Source organism: Schistocerca americana, chromosome 2 (genome assembly GCF_021461395.2).
Source record: "Schistocerca americana isolate TAMUIC-IGC-003095 chromosome 2, iqSchAmer2.1, whole genome shotgun sequence".
NCBI classification, from domain to species: domain Eukaryota; kingdom Metazoa; phylum Arthropoda; class Insecta; order Orthoptera; family Acrididae; genus Schistocerca; species Schistocerca americana.
In genome coordinates, this window is record NC_060120.1 from 135,279,671 (window position 1) to 135,297,583 (window position 17,913).

General features: G+C 45.0%; 1 protein-coding gene across 1 annotated transcript in view; it reads left to right on the plus strand.

Annotated features, from left to right (window-relative positions):
• LOC124593825 (monocarboxylate transporter 12-like) overlaps positions 1-16,743 on the plus strand; it is a 602,114-nt gene extending 585,371 nt beyond the window's left edge. Inside the window, exons 7-9 of the mRNA XM_047132174.1 lie at positions 3,860-4,066; positions 16,364-16,542; positions 16,585-16,743. Coding sequence (XP_046988130.1) covers positions 3,860-4,066; positions 16,364-16,542; positions 16,585-16,743 — 545 coding nt within the window. The remainder of the gene's footprint in view (positions 1-3,859; positions 4,067-16,363; positions 16,543-16,584) is intronic.
• Positions 16,744-17,913: the final 1,170 nt, after the last annotated feature.

Genomic DNA, 17,913 nt, shown 5'->3' on the forward strand with positions numbered 1-17,913 from the left:
GACTTCTGTTCCAAAACAGCGATGGAATCATTCTGGATGACAGGGGGCCTTGTCATCGGGCCACAATTGTTCGCTATCGGTTTCAAGGGCATTCTGGACAATTCGAGCAAGTGCTCTGGCCACCAAGATCGCCCGACATGAATCCCATCAAACATTTACGGGACATAACCGTCAGGTCAGTTCGTCCACAAAATCCTGCCCAGCAACACTTTCGGAATTATGGACTGCTAGAGAGGCCTCGCCACGGTGGTCAGTGGTTAACCGGTTCCCGTCAGACCACCGAAGTTAAGCGCTGTCGGACTAGGCTAGCACTTGGATGGGTGACCATCCTGTCTGCCGAGCGCTGTTGGCAACTGGGGTGCACTCAGTCCTTGTGAGGCAAACTGAGGAGCTACTTGACTGAGATGTAGCGGCTCTGGTCTCGTAAACAGACACACGGCCAGGAGAGCGGTGTGCTGACCACTTGCCCATCCTTATCAGCATCCATTGATGCCTGTGGGCTGAGGATGACACAGTAGCCGCTCGGTACCGTTGGGCTTTCATGACCTGTTCGGGCGGAGCTTACTTTAGCTTTTTAGAGAGGTAGCATGAGTCAGTATTTCTGCAGGGGACTTCCAACGACTGGTTGAGTGCATGTCACCTCGAGTTTCTGCACCACGCAGTTCAAAACGAGGTCCGACACAGTATTTGGAGATGTCCCATTACTTGTCAACTCAGTGTAATTTCAGAGCTCAGTTGTAAACTGTAAAGCTGTAAGTACTTGATGATTGTGTAATGTGGACTGGAAACATATCGACAGTTTGACAACTAGTGCGTAACATTCTTACTACAGATTGATGACACTGTTGTACTATGGCTTCACAGCATATAAACACACTACTGGCCATTAAAATTGCTACACCACGAAGATGACGTGCGACAGATGGGAAATTTAACCGAAAGGAAGAAGATGGTGTGATATGCAAATGATTAGCTTTTCAGAGCATTCACACAAGGTTGGCGCCGGTGTCGACACCTGCAACGTGCTGACGCGAGGAAAAATTCCAATCGATTTCTCATACAAGAACAGCAGTTGACCGGGGTTGCCTGGTAAAACGTTGTTGTGATGCCTCGTGCAAAGAGGAGAAATGCGTACCATCACATTTCCGACTTTGATAAAGGTCGGATTGTAGCCTATCGCGATTGCGGTTTATCTTATCGCGACATTCCTGCCCACGTTAGTCGAAATCCAATGACTGTTAGCAGAATATGGAATCGGTGGTTTCAGGAGGGTAATACGGAACGCCGTGCTGGATCCCAACGGCCTCGTATCACTAGCAGTCGAGATGACAGGCATCTTATGCGCATGGATGTAACGGATCGTGCAGCCACGTCTCGATCCCTGAGTCAACAGATGGGGACGTTTGCAAGACAACAACCATCTGCACGAACATTTCGACGACGTTTGCAGCAGCATGGACTATCAGCTCGGAGACCATGGCTGCGGTTACCCTTGACGCTGCATCACAGACAGGAGCGCTTGCGATGGTGTACTCAACGACGAACCTGGGTGCACGAATGGCAAAACGTCATTTCTTCGGATGAATCCAGGTTCTGTTTACAACATCATGATGGTCGCATCCGTGTTTGGTGACATCGCGGCCAACGCACATTGTAAGCGTGCATTCCTCATCGCCATACTGGCGTATCACCCGACGTGATATTATGGGGTGCCATTGGTTACACGACTCGGTCACGTCTTGTTCGCATTGACGGCACTTTGAACACTGGACGTTACAATTCAGATGTGTTACGACCCGTGGCTCTACCCTTCATTCGATCCCTGCGAAACCATACGTTTCAGAAGTATAAAGCACGACCGCATGTTGCAGGTCCTGTACGGGCCTTTATGGATACAGAAAATGTTCGACTGCTGCCCTGACCAGCACATTCTTCAGATCTCACAACAATTGAAAACGTCTGGTCAATGGTAGCCGAGCAACTGGCTCGTCACAATACGCCAGTCACTACTCTAGATGAACTGTGGTATTGTGTTGAGGCTGCATAGGCAGCTGTACCTGTACACGCCATCCAAGCTCTGTTTGACTCAATTCCCAGGCGTATCAAATCTATTATTACGGCCAGAGATGGGTGTTCTGGATACTGATCTCTCAGGATCTATGCACCCAAATTGCGTGAAAATGTAATCACATGTCAGTTCTAATATAATACACTCCTGGAAATTGAAATAAGAACACCGTGAATTCATTGTCCCAGGAAGGGGAAACTTTATTGACACATTCCTGGGGTCAGATACACCACATGATCACACTGACAGAACCACAGGCACATAGACACAGGCAACAGAGCATGCACAATGTCGGTACTAGTACAGTGTATATCCACCTTTCGCAGCAATGCAGGCTGCTATTCTCCCATGGAGACGAACGTAGAGATGCTGGATATAGTCCTGTGGAACGGCTTGCCATGCCATTTCCACCTGGCGCCTCAGTTGGACCAGCGTTCGTGCTGGACGTGCAGACCGCGTGAGACGACGCTTCATCCAGTCCCAAACATGCTCAATGGGGGACAGATCCGGAGATCTTGCTGGCCAGGGTAGTTGACTTACACCTTCTAGAGCACGTTGGGTGGCACGGGATACATGTGGACGTGCATTGTCCTGTTGGAACAGCAAGTCCCCTTGCCGGTCTAGGAATGGTAGAACGATGGGTTCGATGACGGTTTGGATGTACCGTGCACTATTCAGTGTCCCCTCGACGATCACCAGTGGTGTACGGCCAGTGTAGGAGATCGCTCCCCACACCATGATGCCGGGTGTTGGCCCTGTGTGCCTCGGTCGTATGCAGTCCTGATTGTGGCGCTCACCTGCACGGCGCCAAACACGCATACGACCATCATTGGCACCAAGGCAGAAGCGACTCTCATCGCTGAAGACGACACGTCTCCATTCGTCCCTCCATTCACGCCTGTCGCGACACCACTGGAGGCGGGCTGCACGATGTTGGGGCGTGAGCGGAAGACGGCCTAACGGTGTGCGGGACCGTAGCCCAGCTTCATGGAGACGGTTTCGAATGGTCCTCGCCGATACCCCAGGAGCAACAGTGTCCCTAATTTGCTGGGAAGTGGCGGTGCGGTCCCCTACGGCACTGCGTAGGATCCTACGGTCTTGGCGTGCATCCGTGCGTCGCTGCGGTCCGGACCCAGGTCGACGGGCACGTGTACCTTCCGCCGACCACTGGCGACAACATCGATGTACTGTGGAGACCTCACGCCCCACGTGTTGAGCAATTCGGCGGTACGTCCACCCGGCCTCCCGCATGCCCACTATACGCCCTCGCTCAAAGTCCGTCAACTGCACATACGTACGGTTCACGTCCACGCTGTCGCGGCATGCTACCAGTGTTAAAGACTGCGATGGAGCTCCGTATGCCACGGCAAACTGGCTGACATTGACGGCGGCGGTGCACAAATGCTGCGCAGCTAGCGCCATTCGACGGCCAACACCGCGGTTCCTGGTGTGTCCGCTGTGCCGTGCGTGTGATCATTGCTTGTACAGCCCTCTCGCAGTGTCCGGAGCAAGTATGGTGGGTCTGACACACCGGTGTCAATGTGTTCTTTTTTCCGTTTCCAGGAGTGTATATTTGTCCAATTAATACCCGTTTATCATCTGCATTTCTTCTCGGTGTAGCAATTTTAATGGCCAGTAGTGTAGTTACATGCTTTACCTTCCTAGCGTGTATGCAACAAAAACAGTAAAGCACAGTACTCACTTATGATCTTTAGCCAGTTCTACGTTTATAAGAGCTGTATGAAGTATTATTTTTTCGTGAATGCCTGACGGTAATTCCAATGTTTACAGGCGTGTCTCTGCTGGCGCTGGGCTCAGTGGAGGGCTACCACGGCTACGTGCTGATCGTGTGGCTGTACGGCGTCTGCCTGGGCGGCTTCGTCTACTCGTTCAAGGTGTTCGCCATGGAGTGCGTGCGCTCCCGCTACTTCGCGCGCGCCTGGGGCTTCGTGCAGGGCGCCGAGGCGGTGCCGCTGCTGGTCGGCGTGCCCGTCACCGGTAAAAACCGGGGTTCATTACGTTTTCTAAAACAAATCGATCTCTTTGGAGCACAAAAAGTACATAAATCTTAGATTGCATCAATATATTCGTGTTTATTTTTATTTCTTAAATTTTCTTAAGTATAACTAATTCTGTGTTTGTTAAATGTAACGATTTCTGCATAACATTACGATAGTATATTCCTTTGTAAACATCCTACACTGAGGTGACAAAAGTCCTGGGACAACTCCTAGTATTCGCGTCGAACCTCTTTTTGCCCTGTGTAGTGCAGCAATTCGACGTGGCGTGGACTTAATAAGTCCCCTGCATAAATATTGAGCCATGCTGCCACTATAGCCATCCATATTGTGAAACAGCTCCCAGTGCAAGGTTTTGTGTTCGAAGTGACCTCTTGATTATGTCTCATAAATGATCGATTTACCGAAGCACATGCTCCAACAATTCTCTCTCGTATATCGTGCAAATAGTAAAAAATTTCCGAATACGGCGTATCCATCTAACATGCCATTGACATGTAAACACCATTCGACGGTTTACTAATGCAACACTAATAGGAACGGTAAGACTAGTATCGTTGAATCAAGCGAATTCCTCCGAAGAGCAAGTCTATATGCTTCTCATTTAGGAGAATGCCACCTAAATTCAGTGAGACCTGGAGACTTATACGCTGAAAGATATCCTCAACGTCCTCACCCTAGATGTCGTACATTTAAATACGTGTAAGATAAACTGAGAACAACTGGATCTTTAACGCATCGCAGACACATCAGGCGAAGGAAAGTTACCAACGAGGAAACGAAAATTGGTACTCTTGCAACTGTGGTTCGAGGTCCCGTTGTTAGTTGGGGTCAAATCGCAAGGGAATCTGGCATGAGCCAGAGTAGTGTTGTTCTGCATCGCCATAAATATAATCCTTACCAGATCAGTCTCCACCAAGAATAAACTGGTAGAGATTGTATGCGTTGCATTGAATTTTGCCGCTCAACTTGAGATTCAGAGGGATGACACATTTATTAATTTGATTTTATTTACTGACGAGGCTATATTCACGAACCATGGAAATGTTAATTTGCGTAACATGCGTTATTGGGCAACTGAAAATCCATGTTGGCTGCGGCAAGTTGCACACCAAATACCGTGCTCGGTGAATATACGGTCTGGGATTCTGGAGGACAGAATTATAAGCACCCATTCCATCGAAGGAAATCTTAATGGTACACCACATTTCTGCAAGAAACATTAGATCTGTTATTGGAAGAACTACCTTTAGGAACAGGGAATAGAATGTGGTATCAACATGATGAGTGTTCGGCACATTTTTCACTGATGGCTAGAAATGAGTTGCAGAGACAATTCCCATATCGTTGGATTGGACGCCGAGGGGATGTATCGTGGCCGGCTCGTTCGCCACACTTGACACCTCTGGATTTTTTCTTGTGGGGATTCGTAAAAGATATTGTTTATAAAGACGTTCCGACTACACCTGAAAATATGCGAAAGAGAATTGTCAGAGCATGTGATTCGATAAGTGCCGATGTGATAAGCAATACCACTCGGTCCCTGATAAGAAGATTGCAGCACTGCATTGATACCAATGGTCATCACTTCCAACACCTTTTGTAAACAGACGTTCGTGCCACCTTTGTGACCTTCGTTGGCATTCAAAGGCCTTACTGGTACACACTACTGGATTCGTCTCGATGTCCGCTATCAGAAAATAAGTACCAAACTAAAGCACCCCATTAAAATAAAGTTGACCTTCCTATCTCTGAAGCGAAGCCACCTAGCAACAAAACGCCAACGTCATATTATGGCCCCCGTTGTCCAATGCAACTTTTCATCTCCTACCATACTTTCGGATTTATTCTTGGTGGCCATAGTGACTCACCTTGTATATCATTATCTGCTTCCTCTTCGTTGTATATATCTATGTAAGTTGTGCGTCACTTTACGTGTAATTGCGGGATTCAGATGTCACTGACGATGACCTAAATATCCCAAACTGGTTCGTGATAAAAGTTGGTTGCGTTGTTTGGGGGAAGAGACCAGGCAGCGAGGTCATCGGTCTCATCGGATTAGGGGAGGACAGGGAAGGAAGTCAGCCGTGCCCTTTCAAAGGAACCACCCCGGCGTTTGCCTGGAGCGATTTAGGGAAATCACGGAAAACCTAAATCAGGATGGCCAGACGCGGGATTGAACCGTCGTCTGGTGGGTGTTGTGTGATGTCCTTAGGTTAGTTAGGTTTAAGTAGTTCTAAGTTCTAGGGGACTGATGACCGTAGATGTTAAGTCCCATAGTGCTCAGAGCCATTTGATTTTGAACCGTCGTCCTCCCGAATGCGAGTCAGTGTGCTAACCACTGCGCCACCTCGCTCGGAAGAAATTATGAGGAGCACTCAAATGCAAACGAGACAGATTGAAAAAATAAGTAAACTGCATTATGGGAATCGCATGGGGAGAGATCGGGACCGTATGGAGGATGTGTAAGCGTTTCCCAGCGGAACTTCTGCAGCATAGTCGGAACAACCTTGGCAACGTGTGGGGGGGCCCACATGGAGAACTGCCTGGTTCCGTAGGCAAGCGCAAGTATTTTTCCATGAAGGCACTGACCGTCTTTTCTCACATTGGGATAAATGTATTAATAGTACCCGCGATCACTTGAACTTATTTACTTTTTTCCGTCTCTCCGGTTTTCTTTTGACTGGCCCTTATACAGGGCGGTCAGAAACAGTCTGAAATGCTTGTAAGGATGTTGCAGGGCTGGTTGTGCTGAGAAATAATTCTTAAGAAAAAAATATTCGATTCGTTGCACCGCTTCCGTGCTAATTGGCTTTGAAATTAGCCAATCAGGCCGCTGCACACTCATTTTCAAACGGCCTTCTAGAGACTGTGTCGTCAAAGGCGTTCTTCGTTTGGTTTCCTAAAAGCGAACAAGAGAACTGTACAAACACTGGACCCGGGATGGTGGTAAGGATCGATACCGAGCCAAAGGCTGGGCACTCTCGTGCACCGTCATCTACGCTAGGAGACCAATTGAGATTAGTGTATCTGGCGGGCCACTTGAATTTGTGCGCGCAAGGGCTTGATTAGCTAACGTCAATGCCAATTAACTTGGAACCAGGGCAATGTATTGAAATTTTTCTTAACCGTTACATCTCAGCACAATCTACTCTAAAGCACCCTCACGAGGTATTCAGCCTTTTTCTGAATACCCTGTGTATTAACAGGACATCAGGAAAGTGTTTCCAGTTTAACAGTGTTGTCATGTTCGGTTAAACACCGAGAGAAAATTGAGATAATATTATAAGGAAGAGGGTTCTAATATGTTATTTTAGTGATCAGCCAGCTACACTTTTCTGAGCTTTCTATTTATCTTTGTTATCGGCCAAGTAGAATCACGTAACAACTTCAGCATCTCTTCCTATTTGTTCTTTCTTATTTTTACAGCAATCCTTGTTCTTCTCCTGATTTAGTCTTTTGTCTATCCACGTTTCTCCAAGTTTCTTGTTTCCTTTGTCTTGAAAGCCTTCTAGCTTGATAATTTTATTCTTAAAAACGTTCGTTTGTGTTATTTATTAGTCTTAGATGTTGTTTTTGCTTAATTCTTTTCTCTTTTATGTAATCCACGCTCCCGGTCGCGGTGGCCAAGCGGTTCTAGGCGCTTCAGTCCTGAACCATGCGGCTGCTATGGTTGCAGGTTCGAACCCTGCCTCGGGCATGGCTGTGTGTAATGTCCTTAGGTTAGTTAGGTTTACGTAGTTCTAAGTCTAGGGGACTGATGACCTCAGATGTACAGTCCCATAGTGCCTAGAGCCATCTGAACCATCTAATCCACGCTATTATAGTTTTATTCTCCAGATACACAGTACAGCAAAATTGTTTCGTTACCCTTGTTATTCATTCGCTGGAGGTGGCTAAAGAAGATTAATCTTCACTTTATCATTCCTTTCGGTACCGTGTATATATTTCCGTAGATCTCGTCGTTACGTATCATTTTACAGTCAGATGTAGTTTGTATTCCACCCATTATTTTACTAATAATCCATCTTTCTAGTACCTCTATTCCGTTCAATTTATAGTTCAGCATCAGGCTGTCACGTGCATATAAACACTCCGGTCTTACCACTATGTATTTTGTTGCAATTTTTTATATATGTCAAAATGTCTTTTCCCAGCGGAACTTTTGAGATCAATTCAATTCACTGTTTGTTTCCAAATGAGTGGAGTAACTGCTTCTGCAGATTTTCTAAAAGTACTGAACATTTTAGCCCCACTTTCCAGAGCCTTAATTTGCTTTATTTTACTTTTTTGTGAAAATGCAGTTAAACAGTAAAGATGACAAGGGGCCCCCTTGTCACTTTTTTGAGTTTGCACTGCAGTTATAATTTTAATAGCGCATTTTAACATTAATAAATATGGCAGTTCTACATTCTTCGTGACAGAGTGTTGCTAAGTAGATAAATGTGAGTGAAAGTGGGAGAGTGTTATTGCAGTTGTGTTGACTGCATTTGTCACAGATTATTTTAGCAACGACGCTGGCAACATTGCTGTTGAGCGCCTCAAATCCACACACACACACACACACACACACACACACACACACACACCATCGCACGATTGGACGCAGATATCACATCGTGTTTCCGTCCAGCGGCCTGTGTTTGTTGGAGAGATGATCACACGTGAGAACAAACCTCGGAATAAGCGCATACTCTTTTGAAGACACTATTACTGTAAAAGACGAGAGAGAGTTATATAGTTGTCACGGAATCTAGAGTTCTTTGAGGGCGTAACTGCCATTACATTCGGCAGGACTAGTAGTGCAGTAGCTCCATTAAACCTGTCTTGGTTCTGAGATCAGTGTTAATGTTGTTTCACATTCCCAAACGCGACTCTCCTCCACTAGAAGCATCTTGTTGTTTTGCAACTGCTTAAGTTTCCTGTTCCACTGAGAAATAACAACAAGCAAGGGAGCTGTGGTTTTAAATGTTTGTGTGTCACGTATTATATCTACACAGATTTTTACGATTTACGATAACATCGTTGATCATGAGCTCTAAAGAGATATTGAACATGAACCACAGTTCGTAACAATCTGGTGATCTATTACCACTGGCACCTTTTCCATTCCAAATACTTTCTAATCCGAGGATATATGACTACTTTACTCAGTACTGACGTTGGTATTGCATTTTAACTTGTCTTTGGTTTTATTCAAAAATTTTGTAGCTTGTGGTGTCAGTATAACAACTACCAAGACGATCGCAAAATTATATTTCGTTGGTCTTCAATCTTTCGACTGGATTTACGTTTTTGATATCGTTGTACCTTATTCCAGATTGACGTTCGTCACATCATTCTAACTTACTATGATGTTCTTACTATACTGAAGGGTCCTGAACAATTTTCCATCTTCTAATCTTCATAGGTCTCTTTATTAATACCTTTTCACTAATCATTACAGTGTAGGGATTTGTGTGTTTTGTTTATTACTTTTATTTTTCAATGTAGGCGTATTTCTGTCACCATATTTCGCCTGATTTTTATTCTCGTTTTCTCCGGCTCACCACCTCTCAGTTCAGTTCTTTGTTGTGTTACGAAAGTGTTTTCCTTTATTTTAGCAATATTCTGCCGGCCGTGAATCGTAGGTAAGGCGCTCAATCGTTGTCCACTTGCTCAGTCTTAGAAAATCCTTGTTGATGTCTTCTGCCTGGTACGAAGTGTGTGTGTAGTACATCATCTACGTAATGTTAATTATTCCAAGCCGGAGTAAGTAATGTATACTGAACGTCGTATGACTATGATCTGACGTGGTTTAGTTAAACAAAACGACCCTTGAACCCACAAATCAGAAGTTACTTCGTAGGTAACACAAGAGTTAGCCGACATTCAAATGGGCACATTCTTCGCATTTTCGAACTGAATGACGAATGACCGAAAATGTCACCGTCCTCCTTAAGTTGAACAAAGATTTGAGAAACATGAAAATGTATGTAGATGTGTTGCACATGCTAGTGTTACAGCTCTCATCATTTCTGAGAATGAAGTCTTTATTAAAGCAATCGAAATCGTTTTAATTAAATATACGTTTCCTGCTATGCTTTATCTATCCTACTTCATAATGTGTTCTGATGTGAGTTCGTTGATGCTGCCCTGAAGCAGCCGGTGGTTTGCTTCGTAATTCATAATAAAACGGGCCTTTCTGTTTCTTGATTACAAAATGGGCCATCCCCCTTTCAATTTCTGGTAAATTAGTATTGCTAAACAGCTTTATATATTTTGAATTCTATGGCTCAATATCTGGCATAAATTTAAGCCGTTTCATCTCGGTTACCCCGATGCTGAAATATCCACTCTTCAGCAGCATTTGCTGTTGTGAACTGCCTGACAGAATAAACTTTGGTGAGGCGGTGTCCTGTAGCTCTTATGGTCAGATGACTGAAACTGATTGTATAAATAAACTATTTGTATCAGCAGCTAAAGACGGTGATACGACATTTTTTGACAGAATGAAGCTGTGAGCCAGTCGGGTGCTCAATGCTAGTCCCTTTCCTTTCGTAGGCAATGTTCTGTTACACGTCATCAAGTATTCTGGCATCCGGAAAGGTCTTTCTTCGGAAGCTCGGTGTCTTCCATTCTTTCCTCCCCTCCGCCATTATTTTACACTTGCTTTTTAAGAATGATGCATCTGTCCTGATGCCATCTGTTAGCTTGTATTCTCTCGTGTCTCGTGTTTTTTACCCACTGTCCATTCACTGATCTAAGGAATACTTTATTATACCGTCACATCTCAATTCCCCGGTGTTTTATCATCATACTGGCCATTGTCCTATCAATGTTCAAGCGTTTGGCACCTCAAAATGGTTGACATGTATCTTATCAAATTTTGAAGACTTCCAAGCGTTTTCGCAGTATTCATATTTCAGCCCTATGGAGGACGACATTCGCTAATCTTCTCTTCCTTTTTTAACCAAGACCCTTATTGATCCTTTTGTCATGTTGTTTGCAGCTTTTTTTCAATTCGTCAATCTGCTTCTGATTGCCATCTCATCTTAAACTGATAATTCCATGCCATCTTCAAAGAACATACATTTGACCTTCCTGAAGATAGTGGTGAAGATATTTCTCTTGTACAAAACGTTGAAGCGCAGTAGAGATAATGGGGTTCATGTATCTTAAGAAAACTGCTGCGAAGCACATTTCCATTGATATAAGTAACAGTTTGTAACAATTCAGTGAAATGCGAAAGAGAATGATCAGAATTCTTGCACTCTGATGTAACTGAACCCACACCAATGAACTGTGACACGTGAAATACATGAAACGAACATAGTGCGAATGAGGTAAATGCTGATTTTGACATATTATCCAATTCTAATTGTGGACTTCTCTTGTTATTTAATTATAAAGCTGTGCTACAACGTGGAATTTATTTTCCGCGATGCTGTCCAATCGCCTCTAATAGATCCCATAATTCACAAAATTCACAGAAGACTACAAACTAGCACGTCTTTTTGCTTGGGTGAAGTAAATAACATTCGTAGTAGTCATTTTTATGGAAGCGATGGTTCTCGCTTCTTTCCTTCTGGCTGCCTGAGCCCATACATTACTATATTCTTAGAAAATGTTTTTGTTTGATTTGCACAAAAATTTTATCTCATGTCTCCCTGTAAAGTACGGTCATTGATGTACTATTTCCGCCCCCCCCCCCCTCCCAAAAACTCAGTTCCTTAAAGAATCGATCTTCCATACATAAAACAATTTCAAACGCCTGATAAGTTTCAAATAAGCTACTGTAAATATTCTCCTCCAAGCATGTTAAACACTTACCCTTATGGTTCAAGACACAAAGCTCAGATTTTCTTGTTTTTATTAGTTTCAGATTATTCACCCACAGACCAAGCAAAAAGTCAAAAACCAATGTGTAAAATTGTTTGTAACTCACTAAGTGCTCTCATTCTCATACTGGGTATGTTTACAGTTTCTATCTTTAGTACTTGGCTTATTGTGTAAAATAACTTGGCATTATCTCTTAATGAGCATCTTAAAACTGCCTGTTACGCTCTAAAATCCCATGTACTACTACATAATTCACTAAGTACGGTGTAACAACAGCACCAAAAGCTGTTGCGGTGTGTATTTGGTTGAGGACCACCGTGCCAAGCAACTACCCTCAAGTGAAGCATACGATTACGTCGGTTTAGTGGAGGATTCCCTGATATGAAGTACACATTTATTATCAGTTGTAGTTTCTATATATGTACCTGATGCCTAGGAAACTTTCTTGAAGCTGATATTCCCGTATCTGTGACGAAGATGGACGCTTGAGCTCAACTGTTTGCCCGTAAATAAATGCACGTTGCTGCAGCTTGTGGTGGTGTTGTTATGCTATTCTTTAAATAGGTTGAAGTTGTGGAGTACTGTTTACAGCAAATATATTTTGACGTGAAAATTTCTAACCCAATTCACAAATATTTGAGATACAAGTGTGTATGAATCATTTCCGTTCCTTGCTGCGAAATGTCTGTGACTGAACCGTCCGGGAAGAGTGCTAAAACTGCGGAAGCAGAGGAATGCCTGCTGTGTGTAGCTCTGACGAAATATAGGCAAAGGTTCGTGTTGAAATAACGGTTAAGGCAAAGCAGCCGATGTCAAACATTTCTGTTCATTCAGCTTTCAACAACCGTAGAGACGTCATTCTTTTCAAGTCACCAGTCTTCTAACGGGTTTGATACGACACATGACAAATTCCTCTGTAGAGCCAACCTTTTTGGTAGCACTTCTAATAGTCGTCCTAAAATATTTGGTAGGTGAATTCCAACCTCTCTCTTCCTCTGCAGTTCACCCTCCAAAGCTCCCTCTAGCACCACGGAAGCCATTCCCTGATGTCTTCTCAGATGTGTTATCATCCTATCCCTCCTCCTTTCAGTATTTTCCATATATTTCTTTCCTCTCCGATTCTGCACAGAATCTCCTCACTCCTTACGTAACCAATAAAACTAATTTTCGTCATTCATCTGTAGCACCACATTTCAAATGTTTCGATTCTTTTCTATTCTGGTTTCCTCACAGTCTTGTTTCATTGCGATACAGCAGTGTGTTCCAAAAGTATGATCTCAAAAATTTCTTCCTAAGACTAAGGTCGACGTTTGATACTCGTACGCTTCTCCTGGCCATGAATGACATTTTTGCCACTGCTAATCTGATTTTTATGTCCCCCCCTCCCCTACTCCATCCACCATGCGTTATTTTGCTGCGTACGTATTTTGTTTCGTGAGTATGTACTTCGTGATCACCATTTCTGATAGTAAGCTTGTCGATATTCCCATTTTTGCTACTTCTCATTACTTTGACTTTTTCGATTTAGTCTCAAGCCATATTTCGTACTCATTAGACTGTTATTTACATTCAACCGAGATTCTAATACTTGTTCACTTTCACCGCGGATAGCAATATCATCATCGAATCTTATCAGTAATATCCTTGAATTTAAATCCCACTTTTGAAGCTTTCTTTTATTTCCTTCATTTCTCCTACCGGCTCGCCATATGTGAATGAAACGGGGAGAAACCATAACTGCTGGTACAATCGGACGTACCCTCCCCCATGCATCTCACGGCGGTTTGCCGAGTATACAAGGGTTGCCCAGAAAGTAATGCACTTAATTTTTTTCTTCAATAATTCTTTATTGAACAAAATGAGAATTACACACACGAAACAACGGTGTTTTATCTACACACCCTATTTTTCCACGTAATCTTCACCCTGTTCTATGGCCTTCCTCCAGGGCGAAACAAGGGTGTGTGTGCCCTGTCGGTACCAAACCTTATCCTGGTACCGGAGCCAGGGCGTTACTGCGTGAATCACCTCCTCACCATCCCAAAAACGTCTTCCACGAATGCCATCCTTTAAAGGCCTGAACAAGTGGAAGTGTTAGGGTCTAGGTCATGGCTGTAGGGTGGATGGGGTAACACTGTCCAACCCTGATTTGCATCAACACTTCCTTTGCTGATTGCAGTGCCAACTGCGAGTCGTAATGCGTCTGTTATCGCGACTGACATCAGCAACATGTCAGGTTTTGAAGCCTTGGATGGTCTCCCCGACCGCTGCAAATCGTGGAGCTTCGCCGAACCGCCTTCTGATGACCTCACCCTCCGTGCCCAGCGACTAACTGTACTTCTGCCGACAGCAGATGCTCCATAGTCTTTGTACAAGCGTTTGTGCTCCGCAGATTCTTTCTCTGCAGTAAGAAATTCAATGACGGGACGTTCCTTGTAACGTACGTCACTTACAGACGCCATTTTGAAACTATCCTACAGCTACACTAGCTGTCGAAAGTGACGGAAACTTAGGGCGCTCACTCAGGATGCTTGAATTTATACCGGCTGATCAAAAAGTCAGTATAAATTTGAAAACAATAAACCACGGAATAATGTAGATAGAGAGGTAAAAATTGAGACACATGTTTGGAATGACATGGGGTTTTATTAGAACAAAAAAAACAAAGTTCACAAAATGTCCGACAGATGGCACTGGACAGTAAAACGTCAGTGACGGCGTATGACAATCGTGTGTAAAAGGCGCTGTAATGAGAGAGAGAGAGAGAGAGAATCAGACGCGCCACCAGTCGCAGCATGTTGACGTTACCTGAAAAGGCGCGTTTAGTGAAGCTATATTATCAGAATGGGGAATGTGCTAGTTCAGCGTTATGATCCTATCGCCATAGGAAAGGGATTCGAACGGGTAAAGGTCCGTTGATAAATGCAGCTGTGGCGAGAATGATTTCGAAGTTCGAAGCCACGGGTTGTTTAGACGATAGACCCCGTAGTGGCCGACCGAGCACAAGGGGTAACGCAGCTGAGACAGTTCAGGAAGAAATGGAGACTGTAGCGGATCGTCTATGCACGGGCAAGTCAGCGCTCGCGCAGTCGCACGTCGCACAGGCATTCTATACACTACTGATTGGTTGGCACTGAGGCGTACCCTCCGATGCTATCCGTACAAAATCCATTGGCATCATGAACTGTTACCTGGCGACTTAGTGAAGCGGAGGACATTTGCGGTGTGGGCGTTTCAAAAGATGGCGGAAGATGACGATTGGTTGAGTAACGTATTGTGGACCGACGAAGCTCATTTCACGCTCCGAGGGTCTGTCAACGCCCACAACTGCAGAATTTTGGCTACCGAAAATCTTAGAACTGTCGTGGAAACTCTATTGCACGACGACAAAGTCAAGATATAGGTTGGATTTATCACATGTACCGTCATGGGGCCTTTTTTCTTCGAGGAAACGCTTGATTCTGGTTTTGTAACTGCTACTGTGACGGGTGAGAGGTACGCCGATATGTTACAGAATCGCATCATACACAGCCTGGCTGATAAACACCTGCTGGAACGTAAGATGTTTATGCAGGATGGCGCTCCACCCCATATTGCTAGAACCGTGAAAGATGTCTTACGCGCGTCTTTTGGTGATGATCGTGTGCTCAGCCGCCACTTTCGTCATGCTTGGCCTCCCAGGTCCCCAGACCTCAGTCCGTGCGATTATTGGCTTTGGGGTTACCTGAAGTCGCAAGTGTATCGTGATCGACCAACATCTCTAGGGATGCTGAAAGACAGCATCCGACGCCAATGCCTCACCATAACTCCAGACATGCTTTAGAGTGCTGTTCACAACATTATTCCTCGACTACAGCTATTGTTGAGGAATGATGGCGGGCCGGCCGGAGTGGCCGAGCGGCTCTAGGCGCTTCAGTCTGGAACCGCGCGACGGCTACGGTCCCAGGTTCAAATCCTGCCCTGGGCATGGATGTGTGTGATGTCCTTAGGTTGGTTAGGTTTAAGTAGTTCTAAGTTCTAGGCGACTGGTGACCACATAAGTTAAGTACCATAGTGCTCAGAGCCATTTTTGAATGATGGCGGACATATTAAGCATTTCCTGTAAGGAAGATCGTCTTTGCTTTGTCTTACTTTGTTATGCTAATTATTGCTATTCTGATCAGATGAAGCGCCATCTGTCGGACATATTTTGAAATTTTGTATTTAGTTGGTTCTAATAAAACCCCATGTCATTCCAAGCATGTGTGTCAATTTGTACCTCTCTATGTACATTATTCCGTGATTTATTCAGTTTTCAAATTTATACTGTCTTTTTGATCACCTGGTACATACTAACGTTTCGCATTCGTAGCATTGTTTTCAGCTGAGAGAAAAAAAATGCGGTGCATTACTTTCTGGGTAGCCTTCGTAGATGTAGATGTAGAATTTGAGTCAGGCGCTGGTTGCCCTGTTGCAGGCTACATCAACCAGAACCACCCGCAGGCGGGCTACTACTTCTCGATGGCGGCCACGCTGGCCGGCGCGGCGCTGCTGTTCGTGGTGGGCGGCGGGTCGCGGCGCGGCTGGGACTCCGTGCCCGGCGGCTGCGGCGCGCTGCCGGACGGCCCCCTGGCCGCCGCCGCCCCCGCGCCGCTCGCGGGCGCACCCGGCGTCCGCCCCCACCCGCTGCTCACCAAGAGCATGTCTTTCGGCACGCCGCTGGACCTGCCGCCCCCGGACGACATCCTGTGGCGGCCCGTGCGGTCGTGTCGCAGCGAGCCCGAGAGCCTGGGCCGCCCGCCGCCGCCCGCCGCCGCCGCCTTCACCGTCGTCGAGCAGATCACCACCTGCGTCTGACCGCGCCACGCCCTCTTTCCCCACGTCACGGAGACACTCGTCGACACCTTCCATCGATCACCCTCACTCTGTGCCACATCTCCACCACATTTTGCTACCACTCACGCAGAAAAGACTGCTTATTTATTTCTTCGTATAGAGACGAAATACCGTTGCAGCTATTACACAAGAACGTTCACTGTCTACGTTCTCTAGCACTCGTCACTCACTGGAAAGCCATAATCCCTTGACTATAATGTGGCACTATTATACAGCGACAATAAACCTTTTAAATATTTAAAGATATCTCTTTCATTGCTTTCGTTATTGGACCATATGTCATCAACCTTTCATTTCTTATGTTATATTAGAAACCGTATATAAATAAACCATGAAAGACGAAATGCTACAATGAACGACGGTCGTCTGTTAGTCCTACCAACTATGGCAATCGAGGAGTGTTTTTTAAGTAAGTACCGTTTTGAAATTAAAAAAAGACATGCTAAAATATATCAATAATTTTATTTTTACATGAAAGCCTGTACCTTAATCTATTTTTCTGCATAATTTCCGTCAATATTGAGGCACTTGTCATGATGTTGTACCAGTTTCTTAATACCCTCCTCATAGAAGTCTGCCGCCTGACGTGTTAACCACTGCATCACCACTGTTTTGAATTCGTCATCGTCTCGAAGACGCTGACCGCCCAGGTGTTTCTTCAAGTGCCGGAACAGATGGTAGTCACTGGGCACAAGATCGGGGCTGTACGGAGGATGATCTAGAGTTTCCCATCGAAAAGATGTGATGAGATCCTTGGTCTGATTCGCCACATGCGGACGGGCATTGTCTTGCAGCAAAACGATGCAATTGCTCAATTTTCATAGACTGTTGCTTTGATTCTGGTGTGACGTAGGCCACCAATGTTTCATCGCCCGTAACAACTTGGCTAAAGAAATCATCACCGTCGTTGTGGTATCGCACAAGGAAAGTCAATGCACTGTCTGGTTTTGTCCACATCCGCCAACATTTTCGATACCCAACGTGCCCACAATTTTCGATAATTCAAGTGCTCGGTCACAGTGCCATACAAAACACCACGAGAAACATTAGGAAAGTCATCCCGCAAGGAAGAAATCGTAAAGCGTCTGTTTTCTCTCAACTGCACCAAACTTTCATTAACGACCGAAGGAC